The sequence below is a fragment of the Artemia franciscana genome, chromosome 13 (genome assembly GCF_032884065.1).
Source record: "Artemia franciscana chromosome 13, ASM3288406v1, whole genome shotgun sequence".
In the NCBI taxonomy this organism is placed as follows: Eukaryota; Metazoa; Arthropoda; class Branchiopoda; order Anostraca; family Artemiidae; genus Artemia; species Artemia franciscana.
The window spans coordinates 47,169,780-47,190,911 of record NC_088875.1 but is presented as its reverse complement, the minus strand read 5'-3'; the positions used below and the strand labels follow the sequence as shown (position 1 = coordinate 47,190,911).

Here is a 21,132-nt window from a genome sequence, read left to right as displayed (position 1 = left end):
TGAAGGGCCATGAAACGGAGATCAGCACCGCCAGTTTGGACCTTAAGGGTTTAGTGTCGTCTTCCTTACTTTTCTTTTTCCCTTGACAATAAACTTAGAATTTGGTGAATCAAGTCTTTTCACAACTACAAATACAAGGGACAGAACTACAACGGGGACGCCGGGGGGCACAGGGGGATATATAAATGACGACCGGGACACAGGGAATGTTCGAGCAATCACCATCAACAAAGCTCAAGGGCAATCATTAGAATAATGAGGTATAGATCTGAATACGGATCGTTTTTCCCATGGACTGTTGTATATATATATATATGTTGTATGGACAGCGAAGAATGTTGTATATCCGCAAGTTTTACGTAGTTAAAAACACACACACACATATATATATATATATATATATATATATATATATATATATATATATATATATATATATATGTATGTATATATATATATATATATACATATATATATATATATATATATATATATATATATATATATATATTTGTATATATATATATATATATATATATATATATATATATATATATATATATATATATATATATATATATATATATATATATATATATATATATATATATATATATATATATATATATATATATATATATATATATATATATATATATAGTAGTTAGTATGGAGGTTGATTAGTCTCGTATGGCTCATCTTTTATGTCAAATCATTTGACATAAATTAGTAGGTTTCTGAAAGACAGTCGTCCTTTGGATAAGCTGAAAAGTGTTACGTCTGTTTATAGTCAAAAATTGTGTCTGGAAGTATGGGAAGTTGTAAATGGTGCATGAATCTCTCTAAGAAATTTAACAGGGTAGGGGGAGAGATTTGAGTGCTTTTTAGACCTTGTTTTTACCAAGATTTAAATGAAAAATTTTCTCGTTTTGCGTTGTTATTTATTTTATATTTTTCCTTGTTTCCCAGGGAGGTGGGGGGGGGGTGCTTTCCCTTTCCCATATGCCGGTGTTAAGAGATGGAGCATTGTTTTTTCTGGTACTTTGAGTTGTAACTGTCCGTAGTAGAGAAGTAGCGGTAGTAGATAATCTTATGCCTCCATTTTCCAGGTTGAAGCAGAAAAGAAAGCAAAATCTCAGGCTTCTAGCTGGTCAGTTGGGTCATGGCTTTTTGGGTGGAAATCACAAACTGAAGAAGAAGAACAAGAAAGTGCAGGTATTTAACATTATCATAGGATCGTACATGTCACAAGCAGAAAAAAGATGTATTTTAATTTTTTTTTTATTAGTTAGAAATGAGTAAAATTCCTCTTGTGGATTTTATTCACTAGCCGTGATTCGTTCTGGGGGGTTGATTTAGAAATTCTTGTTCAGGGTTTGACCACTTTTGCTTACCATGCGCCAATATTTACCCTTTGTTTGCTATCACTTTCTTTGCTTCTTTTTATCGTTTATTTTGGACATATTGGATAAAGGAAGTTCAAAAGCTCTGCTTCAAAGCTCTACACTACTATGGCGAAAATCAGGACTTCCAATTTTTAATGAAAATCTTCATATACAGTTTATGGACGGAGCAGGTGCCAAAATAAACAAAAAGAAAACGTGGATGAGGATCAGCTAAAATCTTATGGCGCAAACAACTTCAGAAGGTATAATTTTCCTTTGAAAGTATAGTTGTATTTAAAAACCAATAGATTGTTAATGTTTAAAATTTAACGGGCGAAAATTTTTGTCGGAAACCGTGAAAAATGCAGTACTACCCCAAGAATTTCATAATTTGGAACAACCAAAAGAATTATCTTTAAAAAATTAGGATTTTTTTGGTACGGATGGGCCTAAGATGGGCCCAGGGGAGGGGTAGTTTTTTTAATTTAAATAGTCTAAGCTCCAAAATTGTTTTAAATTGAAAATTAGTTTTAAGCTGTAAAAAAAGTTAAAACAATAAACATAATATTCAAAAAAGAGCTAAAAATTGTCCTTGGCTCTTCCTTTATTTCTTATGAAGGTAGTCTATGTTAGCCTCATCGGACTTCTTTTAGATCAGAGGACGATAAAACAACCTGAACTTTTGACTGAAATGACTTAAGTCCAGCTTTCATGATCACATTCTTTCTTCCTACCAAGAAAACTTGACAACTAAATTTCATACTGGACTAACTAGAAAGGGTGCCCGTAGACTTCTGAAGAATATAGTAGTTCCTTTGTACAGCATTTTATTCGACATTTTAACCACTGATTGTATTGCTTTATATTTTCCTTATATTTTGTTCTGTTGAGTTTAAGTAGTACTGACTGTTTTTGTTGCTATAATACTGACTATTGGCTTTTATAGAAACCTGCTTTAAAAACAGAAAGTACCGCAATTCCTCTATATAGTATTTTATTCGTCATTGCTTTGGTTAACATTGAATTGTGTCTATCTGTGTTGACCAGTAAGTAGCAGTCACTACTTCGTTTTTATTGTCATCTTTGTTTGTTCTACTTATGGAAGTGTTCTTGTTGGCACATAGCTGCTATTCAAGTGAATGAAACTTATTCTATTTTGATCTAAATGTACCCAGCTGTATAGCATACCTCATTCAGATTTCAAATGAAATGAATTTCTTATTTTGATTTTTGATCCCATGCTGGTTTCTTCATAATTATTATATGAATACTGCACGGTTTTCCCATAACTGCTTTAGGGCGAGAGAATTTAACATAAGGGTAATGGCCATGGTTGCGTCCTATCCTAATTTATATGGATCATTTTGATGGACCTCGTTCTAAGGAGCACAGGAAAGGCAATGGATCTCAGGGGTTTTGAGAGTTTACGGTGCAAGAATAGGCCTGAAAATTAATATTAAAGAGACAAAGTTGCGTTGACTAGGAATAAGTGGAGGCGAAAAGGGGATGTTCAGTAACGAGAAGATTGATAAGTGGATAGCTTGACTCACCCAGCTAGTGTTATTAGCAAAGACGATGGGTGCAGTGAAAATTTTAACAGTAGAATAGCCAAGACCTAAGGTGTTTTTTCACAGTTTGAATAAGGCTGAAAGAACAGGAAATAAGTCTGTGAACCAAGATTAGAATATCGGAAGCTACCTTTATGACAGTTACCAAGTATTGTTCTGAAGCGTGGGTGCTCCGAAAGACGGAATTTGCTACAAGCTTCCCCGAGAAATTGCAAGCAGATTCTATTGGGTATCCGACTGCTTGTCCGTATCTCAAACAGTAATCTGTGTGAGAAACGTGGCTCAATCCAGCCTTCTGGGACTATAGTGAAAGAAAGGTTGAAATGGCTAGAACATGTTCTGGGATAAAGGATGACAGATTACCAAATACCATCCTTGTCAGCCAACCATCTAGGGCCAAACGAAAAGTAGTTTGTCCCTGAGTTGTATGGGATGATTTAAGGAAAGATTTAAGGGAAATGGAAACTTCCTGGAAAGGTGTAAAGAGGGACGCTTTTAATAGGTTGGAATGGAGGGAGAGCGTATGTAGCTGTGTTGACCTCAGGCGGTTTGGTGCTGCAGTGAATTGTGAGTAGTAGTAGTTAATGTCTTCCCTCCCATCCAACCAAGGAAACTTATAATTTAAATACTACACAGGATATTAAATAGAAACAATTTTAGTAACTTGTTACTTGAGTAAAAAATTCAATTCTTACTTAAAGACAATCTCACTTTTATATTAACCAGTGCTTATATTGCTTTATCTTTTATGTCTATTTGTGCCAATTTTGTAGTTCCACATATAACATTTAGATAAAACTATAAGTATTATCAAAGACAATGAGTTATGAGTTTATGACAAGTTTTACTCAAAATTTATGATTAATTAACAAGTTTAAACTAACAATTTCATTTCGAAAATTTTTAAGAAACTTTTAAGTACAGGAGTGTGTAGAAATGTATATAAGCATTGATCTAGTAAAAAAAGTTGTCCACAAATATAACTCGATTTTTTTACTTAGAAGGGAGAAGAAGAACATAATCAAAACGCAAATTCGTGTACCGTCGGGATAAGAATTTTTCAATCAAAGGAAAAAACATTGTTTCTTCTTAAAGGTCTCATCTTTAGGAGGGTGTGAATTCTAAAAAGGCGTTTCAAGAAATTCGTAAAAAGGTTCCCTCCTGGACCCCTTTTTTGAGAAATGATCTACCCTGCACAATTAGAAGATCTGAAGCCAAACTGACCCAAAATATCAGAAAGAACTGCAAATGTTTCTTTCAAAGACACAAATGTAAGAACAGTGAAACAGAACAGGAAAGAGAAAAAACAGCTTGAATATTTCGCCCGCAATAAACAAGGTTTCGTCAGCACAGGCGAGAACCAGAACAAACGGAAACAGAAACGAGAAGAAGTCAAAAAGGGGAGAAAAAGGGAAGAGAATCGTTAAAAAAACAGAAAAACTTTTGAAGACAAATCTAAAAATAATCAAAATCAGTAAAACCAACCAAGTGTACAATATTTACTGCAGTCGAATCAGGTATTAGTTAAATTTTATTGGCAATTTACTCACTTCAGGTAAAAAACTATAAGTAAAAAATCATTAACTAACCTATAAAAAACATAAAAAACCTACTTGATTTTTTAATACAAATCAATACTTACAATCTATTTGATTTTAGTGGATGATATACGGAAAGCATTAGGATCCGAGGAAGAGCAAAAAGCTCTAAGAGAAGCACTCGATCTATCTGAAGATACGCACGGTCAGTACCCAAAACGCTTCGTGGAACTGAAAACCAAATTTGTTGTTCAACGTCTTGGATTGGTTCTAACGAATGACAATTTAAAAATGAACGTATTTGAGATGAAAGTTGAAGATATGGAGTTTGGTTTTTCAAGCAGACCATCAGCTGATTCCATCAGGTTAGTTCAAGGATGTACATAGAGGGGGTGGGGCTAGGTTTCAACTCCTCTGGGAAAAAAAATATATATAACACTTTTTCGATTTTCAATGACTAAAAAGACCATTTACATAGCCCTCTCTCGGTTTGGCTGAAACTCTGGATATGGCCCCGTATTATTCTTTTTGTCAAATTTCTCCAGCTATATAGTACTACTAACTACTCATTGCAGTATCAAGCCGCCTGAGGCAAACACGGAGCTGTGTACGCTCCTCGTTGACCCCAATCTTTTCAAAGCTTTACGCTTTACTTCTTTACCATGAAGCTTCTTTCAAATCCTTTCTTATGATCACTTTCCACCCCCCTGACGACATGTTTTTCATCTTGCCCCAGATAGACGCCCAAAAAGCATAATCTCGGTCAATGTGTCATCCTTTATCTGTGAAATATAATTTAAAAATCTGTTACTTACAGTTATCAATTGCATCACTTATAATGATAACATACCAAAGACAAAATAAAATAAAATTAAAGGTGCAAGCTACTCACCAAATTTTTCTAATTGGTTTTTCTTATCTATAACTTCTTCCATAATGCTATATTTCTTATTCTTATTTGTTCATGTATCCAAGTGCCACCTGCTTTTCTGGGGTGAGATTTTGTTATGGAGACTTTCAAGTTTGTCTGTATCTTCAATAGAGCTATAATGGGCCTCTGGCTCACAACTGTATAAGTGTGCATATCTGAGGACCTTAATGGGTAGTTAAGGTCCTAAAGATATAAGGTTCTAAAGGTCCTTAACGGTATACTCTTCTAGGGATAGACAGGTTTTGTAATCCAAAAAAGTACGTTTTATGCCTCCACACCCAATCTTCTATTTAATTTAATATGATTTCTTCAAAAGTTTCCAAGAAGGTCTCTAAACCTTCTTTTCTCTTGTTTTTCTTTAGGTACTTCTTCCTGCGAATATTTCTCTAGACTCTTAGGCTCTCTAAACTCTTACTAAGTCTCTTACTCTCTACAAAGCCTCCAGACTCTTATGGAGGATTCCTTTTTAATCCTTAGGTTCTGCTTCTATGCGAACATTTCCCTAGACCCTTATGTAATTCTCATTTTCCTCTTTAGGTACTGCTTTCATGCGAATATGTCGTCATACCAAAGATGTATTTAATAATCTGGCAAAATAAATAAATTAGCAAAGGTTTTGCTCCAGGGCTACGGCATCACTGAATAATTTTATTATGAAAGATGGAGAATCAAAACAGCTGCAACTGATGCTGTTTGATGCTTGCAACTGAACTACAACTGATACAAAATTGCTGATACTTTTTGTTCTAGGGCCACGGCATCACTGAATAATTTTATTATTAAAGACGGAGAATCAAAACAGCTGCAACTGATACTGTTTGATGCTTGCAACTGAACTACAACTGATACAAAATTGCTGATACTTTTTGTTCTAGGGCCACGGCATCACTGAATAATTTTATTAGAAAAGGCGGAGAATCAAAACAGCTGCAACTGATACTGTTTGATGCTTGCAACTAAACTGCAACTGATACAAAACAGCTGGTACTTTTTGCTCGAGGGCCACGGCATCACTGAATAATTTCATTATAAAAGACGGAGAATCAAAACAGCTGCAACTGATACTTTTTGATACTTGCAACTGATACATGACAGCTGATACTTTTTGCTCTAGGGCTACGGCATCGCTGAATAATTTTATTATTAAAGACGGAGAATCAAAACAGCTGCAACTGATACAGTTTATACTCGCAACTGAACTGCAACTGATATAAAACAGCCGCTACTTTCTGCTCTAGGGCCACGGCATCACTGAGTAATTTATTATAAAAGATGGAGAATCAAAACAGCTGCAACTGATACTGTTTGATGCTTGCAACTGATACAAAACAGCTGATACTTTTGCTCGAGGGCCACGGCATCACTGAATAATTTCATTATAAAAGACGGAGAATCAAAACAGCTGCAACTGATACTTTTTGATACTTGCAACTGAACTGCAACTGATACAAAACAGCTGGTACTTTTTGCTCGAGGGCCGCGGCATCACTAATTAATTTCATTATAAAAGACGGAGAATCAAAACAGCTGCAACTGATACTTTTTGATACTTGCAACTGAAGTGCAACTGATACAAAACAGCTGATACTTTTTGCTCGAGGGCCACGGCATCACTGAATAATTTCATTATAAAAGACGGAGAATCAAAACAGCTGCAACTGATACAGTTTATACTTGCAACTGAACTGCAACTGATACAAAACAGCTGATACTTTTTGCTCTAGGGCTACGGCATCACTGAATAATTTTATTATAAAAGATGGAGAATCAAGACAGCTGCAACTGATACTGTTTGATACTTGCAATTGAATTGCAACTGATACAAAACAGCTGATACTTTTTGCTCTAGGGCTACGGCATCACTGAATAATTTTATTATAAAAGACGGAGAATCAAAACAGCTGCAACTGATACTGTTTGATACTTTCAACTGAACTGCAACTGATACAAAACAGCTAATACTTTTTGCTCTAGGACTACGGGATCACTGAATAAATTTATTATAAAAGATGGAGAATCAAAACAGCTGCAAACTCCGGCTGTGCATCACTCTGGAAGATTTAGTCTCCTTCATTCGACTGATTATATATTTATTTACTTGAAGACCCGTCTACAATAATACAAAAAGGGTGAGACATAAAAAAATAATACAGATAGCGAGCATTTACATTAACAAAGATATGATAACAACATACAAGAGTAGCCTAATACGAGAAAAAAATTAAAAGAAACGTACGTTTGTTGCAAAGTTTTGAACACATGATTTCTGTGTCTGCGAATCTTTATTTATGAATCGGTTCTGGGTTGCATGTCAATAACAGTACGTGGAGAATCATTTGCTGAGACGAAAGGAGGGGGAACAGATTTTTGGTTTATCAGTTTTTGTCAATTTTGTCAATATCTTTCAGAAAGGCATAACATATGGAATGCACAAAAGCATTGGAAAGACTGGCAAGTTGCCAGCGGTCAGATACAAATTTCTTGGAAACAATTTTAGCATAGGAGGTGGGTATTTGGGTAGACTATGTGTGAGCAGTAAACAATATGTGTGGTAGATAGAGCTGCCGATATGGTGTCCTAGGTATAACATACGGTCAACTATCGTAATATGAGGTACCAAGGGATATACCCCTGCAATGAGAAAACGCTATGGCAGGCGAAAAATAGCTTCTTTTTTTAAATTTAAGGCTAAGGTTACGGTGTTCATCAGACAGGGCGGAATAGATTTTTTTAGATACGATCAGTGATCTATCTGAAACTGGAGATATAATCAACAAAATTCATGTTAGCAACGTAAAGAATACAATATGTGGGGTATTTCTTCTTCGCCCAAAATATAATTTTTAAACAAGGTAGGAGAAGTAACGCTACCCTTTCTGACTCTTTAACGAAAAAGAATTTGCATTTTATGGGTAATAAGAGAAACAATAATGAATTGAGGAGTCTTTATGTGGAAACTACTAAGATTTGAGCAGATATTGCTTTGCGGTCTAGTGTCTGCTCCCCTTTTCGAAAAGTATTTAGCTCCTCTTTCCAGCAAAGCGGTCGGGATTAGGGAATTGGAAGCGCGCTTTACGTCGCGTCCTTCTAAGGCTTATTGAGAACAAGAAGCATGTATATCAGTCTATGTATTTGCAGCTGCTGATAAAGTATATGTGCACATCATACCGCGTTGAAAATTGAATTGATTCGTAAAGAAATGAAACTAAGCCAGACATCACTTTGTCTTGGGAACAAAAATTGGTTGTGAAAGCATTTATGCAGGTATAGTTTTGATTGAGGTTCAGGAAAATCCTACCGATCTATTCAGTGCACAAATTATCTGAAAACCTGTAGGTTTTAAACAAAATTATCATGTTTGTAAGCTGGGGGGGAGGGGGTTCGAAACCAAATGAAAACTACAGAGAGAGAGACGCGAAACCAAAGCTGTCACCTCCCAACAGAAAACGTTTTCTATTAGATTATTTTTCTATTAGATTATTCTTACTAGTAGATTAACTGGACTATTAACGAAATAGGGCAAGTTACTCCGCTTTCCAAACTGAAAATTTAATTTTAAGCGTATAAAGAAAGCCGTTGATGATAAATCCATAGAATAACTTACATTCGAAAAAATTATCTTTATTATCAACTTTTTGCAGCCGATGCATTCTTGTTTCAGGGTCACGACCTCGCTGAATAATTTTCAGATTACAAATGGAAATCCGAAACAGCTACAAACTTTGGTTGAGCGTCATGCTGGAAGTTCGGGTCTTCTCCTCTCTGCTGACTATGAAACGAAGCCGGATGGGGCCTTATCTTGTGACCAGAAATTAACTTTGAAAGCATTACCCTTGGATATATATGTGTCTTGGACGATCTTGAATGAAGTTCAAGAAATTTTTACACCACCGAATGCAGATGAATTTGTTCAGTGAGTATATTCTTATCAGAAATTTTTAACGAAGAGTTTTTGGTAGGGTGTCTAAACTATTAAAAGTGAATTTCTAGGTCTTGGTTTTCCTTTTTAGTGGGTGGGGGACCTTTTTGCAAAACTGGAGTAGGAATAGGCTCGTTTTCAAGAATTACTTCGAGGATCTCGAGTTTGGGTTAGGAGTATTTCGTCGAAATACCTGAAGCACAATGAATTATATAAAAATTATGCGAGATTGTGAAAAAAAAAAAATCGCAAGAATTCAAGAGAAATAATGGAGAGAATCAGACCCCAAGACTTTGTGCTGTGTATATTACGGAGGAATTCCCCTTGATTTTGTAAATTTGGTGAGTGTCATTCTGGAAGTTTTGGTCTTATTGTGTCGACTGATTTTAAAACTGAGCTAGATGGTGCCTTGTCCGACGACTATAAGTTGTCAGTGTTTTAACTTTGGACATAAAAATTAAAAACTTTTTTGCATGCTGACCAATGGTCTGCATAGCGCAACTACCGGTATCCTGATTCTATTCCTTCAGCCTGGAGTAAAATGTGTGGTTGGGGGCAAATCATTCAACGCTTCTCTTCTTTTCCCCCCAGAACTCTTCAGGTACCCATTCAGAGCTGGGTCGACTCTATTTACCTTCAGTTCAACCTCATTCAGTTCAACATCATGCATCTCAGCACCACCACTCCCCCACACCCCGTTACACTCAGATCCCATTCAGCTTTATCCTTACTGAATTCAATTCTATCCGGGAAATTTGCTGTGGTTGACCATATCTAAAGGAAAAATGCTGATAAGTATTATCATTAGAGTACTTATTTTATTTTCTTTCTAGAGACCATGGCAAATTTTCTGACTATGCACAACATCTGGAAATAGCATTCAACTAATGTATCTTATTGTGCTACTTTTGTTTTGTTTGCACGTTTCCTTTACGTGTGGTCCATCACGTCAATTTTACTGCCTAATCAACTTCACCTGTTATAGGTGTGGATTTAATTTTGGTTGAGTTGAATAGGGACTGAGTTAATTGGGGCCGGGGTGAACGTCACGGAAGCTGAGTTGCATAGGGACCGAGTTAAACGTGGGTTGAGTTAAACGGGATTTTGTTGAACGGGGGTCGAGTTGAATGGGGGCTCAGCTGTATGGGGTAGAGTTGATTGGTGGCTGAGTTAAGTGGGGATTGAATTAAACAGGAATTAAGTTGAATGGGACCTACTTAATACTGATGAATTTATTCAGTGAGTATTTTTTTTTAAATTACTTTTTGAATATTGCTATTATATTTATTTCTAATTATTCGAAAGAGATCGAGTTGAATGGGGGTCGAGTTGAATTGGGGCTCAGCTGTATGGGGGTTGGGTTGAATGGGGTGGAGCTGATTGGGGGTTAAGTTAAGCGGGGATTGAGTTAAACAGGAATTAAGTTAAATGGGGGTTGAGTTGAATGGAAGCCACCTAATACTGATGAATTTGTTCAGTTTGTATTTTGTTTGTATTGCTTTCTAAATACTGTTATTATATTTATTTCTAAATATTCAAAAGAGAATATACAAAGAGATGTCTAGGAATAATCATAGACGTAAAATTAGTGTAAGAAAGAAGAGAAGATTTAAAGAGGGGGAGGGAAAATATAAGAAAAGGAGAAAAAGAGAAGATGTTTACCTATAGTCTTTAATTAGAACGAGTGTAAATTAAGTTGGCCTCAGAAGAGCCTTACCTATCTTCACCAGCCTGAAGAAAATACAGATATGACAAATGTTTATTGTCTAGTAAGTACAGTTCTTAGATGGTCCAGTAATTTCATTTCTTTTTTAATTCATGATTTTTTTATTGCTGTATTTTCTAATTACTTTACTATTATATTTATTGTTAGTTCTTAGTTATTTTTGTTTGGTGATTCTATTGTCTTTTCTTGTGTTTGGATTTCGCTGGATTAAGATTTCTGTTTTGCTTCTATTTCTGTCAACCTTTCCATATTTTTCTGTCTTGCACTTCTAATTTGGTAAAGTAAAGCTAAAATTGAAACCTCTATAAGTCAATAAAAATTTAATCGTCTGACAGAGCGCATAACGTCACGGAACGAGACTCTTGCACTAACAAGATGAAATTTTCTTAATATTTTTATATGTTTGACAATGTTTGAAATATTTAATGAATTTTTTTCGCCAACCCAATGGGAAGTACGTTCGTTTGAAGGCAATGGGCTTCTTTAATTATCATTGTCGTTACCCGTTGTATTTTGTGCGTTACCGTACCAACCTTCTATCTTAAGATAAATGAAAAAGGCGTTGTGGCGAATCACCAATTCCTTTAGGATCTAAACTCCGAGAATTAGAAAATGATTTTCTTTTACAGTTTAGTTTTTTCCGCTTTCTAAATCTCTTTATTTTTTCGAGACACAAATATTTGTTTACACATTCGGCTATAAAAGAGAGAGAGCACTATATGCACTTTTATATAATGACGTAAAAAAGAGACGAAAGGGTTCTGATAGTGGTTTGTCCAAACACGCACAGGCGCAAGTTTTAGCTTCTGTCTCGTATGGCTGGCTGTCGGGGTTCTGGGGTAAAATGTCGTGGTGAGCAGGGTTAGACAGCAGCATTTTGCCAGACCTTCGGATAAGGTCAGACAAAGGGAGTTCCAAACTTTGGTTTCAAGGGTTGCTAGGACATCGTTGTAGGAAATGTCGCTATTACTCAGATGATCCTGGTTGCCCGTTTTTCAAGTTTCTCCAGTTCCTGCATTAGTTAGGTGGTTCTTAATACTGACAGGCCCCAGACGGAACAGGCGTATTCAAGTATGGGGCGTACATATCGCAAGTATGCCCGAAGAAGACTGTGGGCGTTGTATCCAAAGCGACGCATTTTTGAAAGGGTTTGCAGAGATACGTTAGCTTTACGGGTCACTATTATTACGGGTAGTAAAGGTGCAATCATGTGATAAAATGACACCTAGTGATTTCTCCTCACTCACAACAGGGAAAGGAACTTCAGGGAGAATGAAGTCTCTCTTTAGCAGGTTCAGTCTAAATATTTTGACTTAACAGAGTTACTTGTCAATTTTTATCGGAGTACTGTCAATTTCTTATCGGAGCACTGTGTACTTATTAGATCGAAAGTGATTTCGGGGAAATGCTTGATGGGGACATTGCCATAAAGAAGATAGACGAGTAAGAGCGACAAGTTGTCGACAAATGTTTATTTGTCGTTATGTTGTATCAGCAAGTTGATGTTTGCCAATATTAATCAAAAAGGGGAAATTCATCAATCAGTAAGGGGAGGGACTAAGCTCCTTAGAATGTTAATTACACCCTCCAAATTACTAGAAAATACGTCTTTTTTGCTCATAATTTGGTGCAGTGCTCGAATCCCTAAAACACCTTATCTCTGAGTGTGTCGTTGATGGAAATCCAATGAAACAACGCTTAAAACTCTGACTTTCAAGTATTTCGGATACTGTTTAATTCTGGAGAATAAATCTCTGGGGAATACATAATGTGATAAATATTGTGTGATAATCGCTTACTACCTCACATGTAAAAATAGCTAGTTTTTCATGGAATATTGAATATGCCTTTCAAAGTTAGAATAAGAGCTTCATATTGCTACACTCGAAATATCCGTAAAGAGTCCAGTGACTCCTCTAGACTCCACTGGAAATGGTGAGATAAGCAAGAAATCCCGTTTTGTGGTATAATTACGGTAGTTTTACGTTGACATTATGTAACGGTATGCTACTTAAGACTTATATTCGCTATACAAAGTTTTTGTTGTCTTATGTTTAAATAGTCCTAATGTTTTAATTTTTCAACGGGAGGCGATAGTTCTTAACTTACTAGTTTTGAAAGCCTGGTTTTTTGAGTGACTTTGAAACAAGTTCAGTACGTTGTTCTCTATGTTCAGCTTTTGACCGCCAGTGTGAACGAACAAATATATAAACATTTGGAGAGAGCAGATAAGAAAAAATAGAGTGATTTAAAAGGAAGAAATGTAGAAACTAAAAATAGGAAAGAAAGAGAATGATTAGGTGCTTAAAGTGGAGTTTATAAATTGAATTTCCTTGTTATGGTAAGCTCAGACACACAAGACGGTATCTCAGCCTACAAAAGGATGGATCTTCACCCTATAATAAAGAAATACTTGAAGTCTGAAAGCTATCTCAGGGGTAATGATGAACAATAAAAAATGCTTCACATGAATGTAAAGACAGAATTAAGAAAAAAAGTCACGCATATATGAAGCCTTTATGCATTCTGTGCTTCTGTTTGGTTATGAGACCTGGTCTCTGAAAGCTAGAGAGGTACACGCACTGAACGCCTGATGCAAACATTTGGGTCGTGATTACATGACCAACAGTCAAACGACTCGATCCATCAATACTATCAGATGAAGCTCGACGTAGGAACTACAGTGCACCGCCCTTGCCTGCTCTAGTTTGACTGCAGGCAAAACCCTGGCCTGAGCCTTGACGCACTTTGGTAGTCCTTCCCATAGTAAACTCTGAAAGGATCTGAAGGATCGAAAGTCTCTACGCTGTAAGCCCCTTTGAGGCTGGAATAAGGGCTGGGGCCGATGGGGCGGACATACCAAGGCACGGATTAGTACTCTCAAGACGAACATTGTGCCAATCGAAGAATTCTGTCATCATGTCCGCTGTCTGCCGTCGGGATCCTGATTGACTAGAAATAGTAAGCCTACCGATCCACGATAAAACTAGAGAAATTAAACTGTCTGCACCGTTGCTCCAGGGAGCGCTGCCGCTCAACTTGTATCGTGATTAAAGTACAAGTAAGTAGTTTCATGAAGAAAAAGCAGATTGGACAATGGTCAGCTAAGTTATTCTTTCATTTGAGAAGACAGTCAATAGGAATAGTTTTTTATGGCATACAACTGTTTTACATGGAGGCATCTTTTTTTCTGAACTTATCATTAAGCTTATCTACGTTAATCCTGGGTTCACACAGAAAAAAGTAAATTCGGTAAGCAAGATAAAATGCATCAATAAGCAATATTTACTGCCGTTATGTTTACACAGGATTTTTACACTTTGGAATTTTGTTACCATCAAAGTGGTTTCTTCCATGTCTGTTGATGTTGCTTCGGCAAAAAAATATATATATATCTAAATAGCAGTTTTCATGGCTATTGCTGTTATGTAGAAAAATGTGCATGTTTGACTACTAAAAGCTTGATTTCTTTTGACGCAATGAATGGCTTGAAATGCAAGTAAATTTGTCAAATTGGCAAATAAACTGTTCTATGTGAACCCAGTGTAACTTTGTTTAAGGGGATAACTTCTGTATTTCAGGTTAAAGGTCCAAGCAGAACAAGCTGTTGGAGCAGTACAACAATCTCTTGCTGCGTTAGAATATACCAAAAAGAATAAGGAAATGAAGATTTCTCTTGATGTGCATATGCAGGGATCCTATTTGATCCTACCAGAAACCGGTATCTATGTTGAGTATGTTGCTTATTCTTTCAAAATTATTATCAAAGGTGATTTATATCCCAATTACAAATAGGCTACGACAAGAACATTGATAAAAAACCTGTTATAGTGAGTAGGGGGGGGGGATTCATTCGCCAGAAATAATCTTTTTTTAGGAATATATTTTAGATGTGTTCTTATTTAACATGTTTACATATTTACTTTCCATATCTAGACACAGAAAATACTAAGCATTAGACAAATTTGCAGACTATTGAATGTTTAAAAAAAAAAGATACTGTTAAGGGACAAGTTGCGTTTCCGAGTAGGTTGATGTTAAGAATTGACCTAATGTGGCATAAGTTACATATTGTTTAAACATTACATATTACATACATACATTATATATTACATTACATATTACATATTACAACCATTACATATTAAAAGTCATATTTTCGGTCTAACTGTCTAATTCACATTTTGCTGATCAAGCAATTGGTAGTAACGGAAAGTAAGTAAGGAACGACTCGGGCTATTAGCAATCAAAACCCTTAGAAAGAGACTTTCTATTGTAGACAGTTCAAGCTCTTATCTACCAAAATATGGAATTTTGCATTTTCTTCCAGGAAAAAGATCAGTAATACATGTTTTTTTTTCTCCCAGATTATGGTTATGTCGAAAAAGTGGTCCTATTAAATTGGGAGAGGGCTCATTTGAGTTTAAATTAAAAGCTCTAGCGATCTTTCTAAGCAGCCAAAAATATTGTGTCACAGAAAGTGATGTTTCTGCTATTATGTGGCACCAAACTTCGATTATTCCCCAAAGAGGGGCTATATTGCTGTTAATTAAAGATTCTGAAACAGCTAGTCGATTTGAAATTATCGAAAAACTATAAATTGGGTCCCCCCCCCCCCAGCCAGTTTCAGAGAAAGTAATGCCGCACGGTGGTGTATTTGTTCCTAAAAGGTCACGTAGTCCGTACACGTAGTCCGTGTACTGATCTTTTGATGAATATCCCTGTTTGGGGGGATGTCGGGGGAAGAGGGTTAGGCGGGAGGATCTTTCCATGGAGGAATTTATCATGAGGTAAGAGAATTTCCTTAAGGGGGGCTCATAAATTTTTAACATTATTAAAAGCAACAGCAAGAAAATAAATAAAAAAAAGTTTTTCAACTGGACGTAAGAGCTTTAAACTTAAAACGAACAGGAATTATTACACATACAAGGGGGCTCGTCTCCTCTTCAATACCTTTCTCTTTACGCTAAAGTATTTTTAGCAATTTCAACTAATTATTCTATGGCTTTTTTTTGTTCAGGGGTCATTCTTAAAGAATTGGGACAAAATTCAAGCTTTCAAACAGTTCGTGGTAACGAACTCTAGTAAGGAGCGACCCGGCTCAATAGTAACCAAAACTCTAAAATATGGAATTTTGATGCCAATAATTACATGAAAAGAATCGCATTTTAATCCTGATTTTAAATATATAAATTTCATCAAGATTAGTCTTACCCGTCAAAAGTTACGAGCCCGAGAAAATTTGCCTCTTTTTAGAAAATAAGGGGAAATACCCCCTAAAAGCCATACGATCTTAACGAAAATCACACCATCAGATTCAGCGTATCAGAGAACCTTGTTGTAGAAGTTTCGACAAATAGCCCTTATCGACAAAAATGTGGAATTTTGCATTTTTTGCCAGAAGACAAATCACGAATGCGTGTTTATTTGTTTTTTTTTTTTCAGGGGTGATCGTATCGACTCAGTGGTCCTAGAATGTCACAAAAGGGCTCATTCTAACGAAAATTAAAAGTTCTAGTACCCTTTCTTAAGTAACCAAAAAAATTGGAGGGCACATAGGCCCCCTCCCACTCTCTTTTTTTCCCCAAAGTCACCGGATCAAAATTCTCAGATAACCATTTTATTCACCATAGTCGAAAAACCTAATAACTTTGTCTTTGGGGACGACTTACTCCCCCGCTGTCCCGTGGGAGGGGCTGCAAGTTACAAACTTTGACCTGTGTTTACATTTGGTAATGGTTACTGGGAAGTGTACAGACGTTTTCAAGGGGATTTTTTTGGTTTGGGGGGAGAGTTGAGGGGGGGGGGGTTACGTGGGAGGATCTTTCCATAAAGGAACTTCTCATGGGGCTAGAGACTTTCAATGGAGGGGGCGCAGGATTTTCTAGCATTATTTAAAAAAAACAATGAAAAAATAAATATGAAAAGTTTTTTCTACTGAAAGTGAGGAGCAGCATTAATACTTAAAATGAACAGAAATTATTACCCATATGAGGGGTTTACCTCCTCGTAATACCTCGCTTTTTACGCTAAATTATTTTTAGTAATTTCAACTATTTATTCTACGGCCTTTGTGATTCAGGGGTCATTCTTAAGGAATTGGGACAAAATTTAAGCTTTAGTGTAAAGAGCGAGGTATCGACGAGGGGTGAGCCCCCTCATATACGCAATAAAACATACGAATATAGAAGTTCGCTACGTAAGTTAATTCGTAAGTTACGTATATTTTTTATTTATGAAAACGTTAGTAAAAAATTAAAAGTTATAGTTGCCTTTTCATGTAATCAAAAAATTGGAGGGCAACTAGGCCTCCTCTCTCGCTCCTTTTTTCTCAAGATCTTCCAATTATAACTATGAAAAACCCATTTAGCCCAAAAAAATTAATATGCAAATTTCGTTTTAATTATTTATGCGCGGAGAGCCAAGATAAAAAAAAGGCATTAATTAAAAACGTCCAGAAATTAAACAAAAAAAAAACAAGTTTTTTTAAATGAAAGTAAGGAGCGACATTAAAACTTAAAACGAACAGAAATTACTCCGTATATGAAAGGGGCTTTTCGTCCTCAACGCCTCGCTCTTTACACTAAAGTTTTTTTAAATTTTTAAGAAGTTGAGTTTAGAGAAAGAGTCAAACTTTAGCGTAAAGAGCGAGGCGTTGAGGACGAAAAGCCCCTTTCATATACGGAGTAATTTCTGTTCGTTTTAAGTTTTAATATCACTCCTTACTTTCATTTAAAAAAACTTGTTTTTTTGTTTAATAGTGTAAAGAGTGAGGTATTGATGAGGGGGCATATAAGATACTTGTTTCAGTTCATCATTTGACTTAGTTGTTTCACTTGGTGTTTCATAAGATTTTATGCAGCTATGTATAATTGAACATCACCTTTTTATGAAGGAGTCATTGGGCGGTGAGTCATTGTGTAGGCGTGGGGAAGAGGCAGATACCTCAAAAGCATATTTAATGTACAAATTGTTAAGTCTCAATTAGCCTTCAGATAAACATAGAAAGGGGTTTGGGAAAGGAGAGAGGTAGGAGTTGATTTCTTTCTAATCTTTCTTCATTTAAATTAAGCCTGAATAAGGATTCTACGGGGCGATGGTTTCGTCCTTATAACAGAAAAATGTTTTGTTTTGAATCGTAAGTTGTTTTTTTTATATTCTTACCGGCACAAACAATGTAGAGGTGCAGGGGATGCACAGTTCATGAGCACCATTATGAAATTTACCAGAATGAAAGATTGTTGATGCCAGAAACTTTGTTTCTATCGACGCTTAAACGAAAATATCGGGCTTTTATTTATATTTTTACATATATCACACAGTTGATGGAAACGAACTGTAAGTAAGGAGCGACTTGTACTAATAATGACTAGAACTTGAAAAATGGTGGTTTACAAAATATTAAATACAATAAAGAATTGAATTTTTAGCATGATTCCATTGAGTTCATTGAATTTAAAGTTAACCATCAAAGGTTACTAGTATGGGAAACTGTGCCTAATTTTCGAAGAAAGGTGAAAGCAACCCAAAAAGGGTGAGTGATTTTGAGGAAAATTATGGCATCAAATTCAGAATAAAAATAAGATTTTTTTTTAGAAAGGTGATGGGTCCCATAAGGATCCCAGGGGTGATCGCATCAAACCAGTGGTTCTAGAATATCGGAAGAAGGTTTATTACAAAGAAAATTGAATGCTCTACAAACCTTATTATGGCACTTGGTATCTACCATTTGACATATAGCGATCGCAAATTCTGTCGGTCTGTCGGTCCCAGTTTTGCTAGTTTAGGCACTTCCAGGTAAGCTAGGACTATGAAATGTGGCAGGCGTATCAGGAACCAGACCAGATTAAATTAGAAATTGTCGTTCCCCCGATTCGATTATCTGGGGGAGGGGGGAGTGGGGGGACGGTTAAATCGAAAAAAATAGAAAAAATGAGGTATTTTTAACTTACGAACTGGTGATCGGATCTTAATGAATTGATATTTAGAAGGATACCTTATCTCAAAGCTCTTGTTTTAAAACCCGACCGGATCTGGTGACATTGGGGGGAGATGGGGGGAGGGGACCTAAAATCTTGGAAAATGCTTATTGTGGAGGAATCGGGATGAAACTTGGTGGGAAAAATAAGCAGAAGTTCTAGATACGTGATTGACATAATTGGAACGGAGCCGCTCTATTTGAGGGAGTTGGGGGAGGGAGAGGGTTAATTCTGAAAAATTCGAAAAAATGATGTATTTTAACTTACGAAAGAGTGATCGGATCTTAATGAAATTTCATATTTAGAAGGACCTTGTAACTCAGATCTCTTATCTTAAATACCGACTGGATCCAGCGTCATTGGGGGGGGGGAATCTTAGAAAACAGTTAAAGCGGAGAGATCAGGATGAAACCTGGTGGGAAGAATTAAAACATGTCCAAGATACGTGACTGACATAACCGGACCAGATTCACTCTCTTTGGTGGAGTTGGGGGAGGGGGAGTAATTCGGAAAAATTAGAAAAAATGAGGTATTTTTTGCTTACGAACAGGTGATTAGATCTTAATGAAATTTGATGTTTAGAAGGATCTTGTGCTTTAGAGCCCTTATTTTAAATTCTGACCGGATCCGGTGACATTGGGGGAGTTGGAGGTGGAAACCGGAATTTTTGGAAAACGTAAAAACTGAGGTAGCTTTATTTTACGAATGGGTGATCGGATCTTAATGGAACTTGATATATAGAAGGATCTTATGTCTTAGATGCTCCATTTTCAATTCGAATCCGATCCGAGGACATAGGGGGTTGTAGGGGGGAGACAGAAATCTCGGAAAACACTTAAGAGTGGAAAGATCGGGATGAAATTTGATGGGAAGAATAAGCACAAGTTATAGATATGTGATTGACATAATTGGAACGGATCTGTTCTCTTTGGAGGAGCTGGGGGGTGTTGATTCGGAAAAATTAGAACAATTGAGGCATTTTAACTTAAGAACGGGTTACTGGATCATAATGAAATTTGATATATAGAAGGAACTCATGTCTGAGAGCTCTTTTTTCAAATCCTGACCAGATCTGCTGACTTAGGGGGGAGTTGGAGGGGGAAACCGGAAATCTTAGAAAACGCTTAAAATGTAGAAATCGGCATGAAAATTGGTGGGTAGAATAAGCAAATATTGTAGACACGTGATTGACCTAATCATACTGGATCCGCTCTCTTTGGGGGAGTTAGGGGGTGGGGTTCAGTCCTTTGGTGAGTTTGGTGCTTCTGGACGTGCTAGGATGATGAAAATTGGTAGGCATGTCAGGGACCTGCACAAATTGACATGGTAAATTTGTTTTCCCCGCTTAGACCATCTGGGGGGCTGAAGGGAGAGGAAAGATTAGAAAAAATGAGGTATTTATAACTTACGAGTGGATGATCGGATCTTAATGAATTTTAATACTTAGAAGGACCTCGTGACTCAGAGCTCGTATTTTAAATCCCGACCGGCATTAAGCCTCTGATTTTCCCTTTAAATAAATCTAATTGATTCTTAGAACTTTGCTAGAGCTCATACCATATGAGCTCTTGGCTCTTCTGCCCTCGTCACAAGGGCCATATGAGCTCTTAGCTCTTGTTATTTAATAGAAAACATTTTGCCGAAATTAAGGTATCATTTTCTGCAATTTATGGCGTCAAACGATAACTTTTCTTTGCAGTTTCAGAGGCAGTAATGCCTCATGCCGGCGTGTTGGTAGTAAAAACTTATCTCTAATCCCTCTTTTTCCCGTAAATGTTTTTTGTCTACGTCTTCTATATTAGTGGTGGGGTGTGATAGCTCCCATTGCTACTATCTTTTTCTATGTAGCATAAAAGATTGTATTCATATGCCTACTGGAGCAGTAGTGAAAAAAGGGGGGAGGGATTGAACATGATGAGCGACACTGGGAAATTTCTTGAAGGAGGAGGGCAATTGCTGCCAGGAGGTTTTTGTCGAGTTTAAATGGTAAGATTTCTCATTCTTTATTTATATACGATGTTCAATGTCATCGTGTGTCCTGGGTGGGTCGCCCTTCTGCGGGGGCTTAAGGGAAAAATTCCTGTAA

The 21,132-nt window shown here is 36.5% G+C and overlaps 1 protein-coding gene across 1 annotated transcript in view; it reads left to right on the top strand.

Moving 5' to 3' along the window:
* The window catches only part of LOC136035014 (intermembrane lipid transfer protein VPS13C-like), a 186,927-nt gene that overhangs the window by 53,886 nt on the left and 111,909 nt on the right, over positions 1–21,132 (top strand). The window contains exons 10-13 of the mRNA XM_065716595.1: positions 1,110–1,215; positions 4,613–4,856; positions 9,084–9,335; positions 14,649–14,801. Coding sequence (XP_065572667.1) covers positions 1,110–1,215; positions 4,613–4,856; positions 9,084–9,335; positions 14,649–14,801 — 755 coding nt within the window. The remainder of the gene's footprint in view (positions 1–1,109; positions 1,216–4,612; positions 4,857–9,083; positions 9,336–14,648; positions 14,802–21,132) is intronic.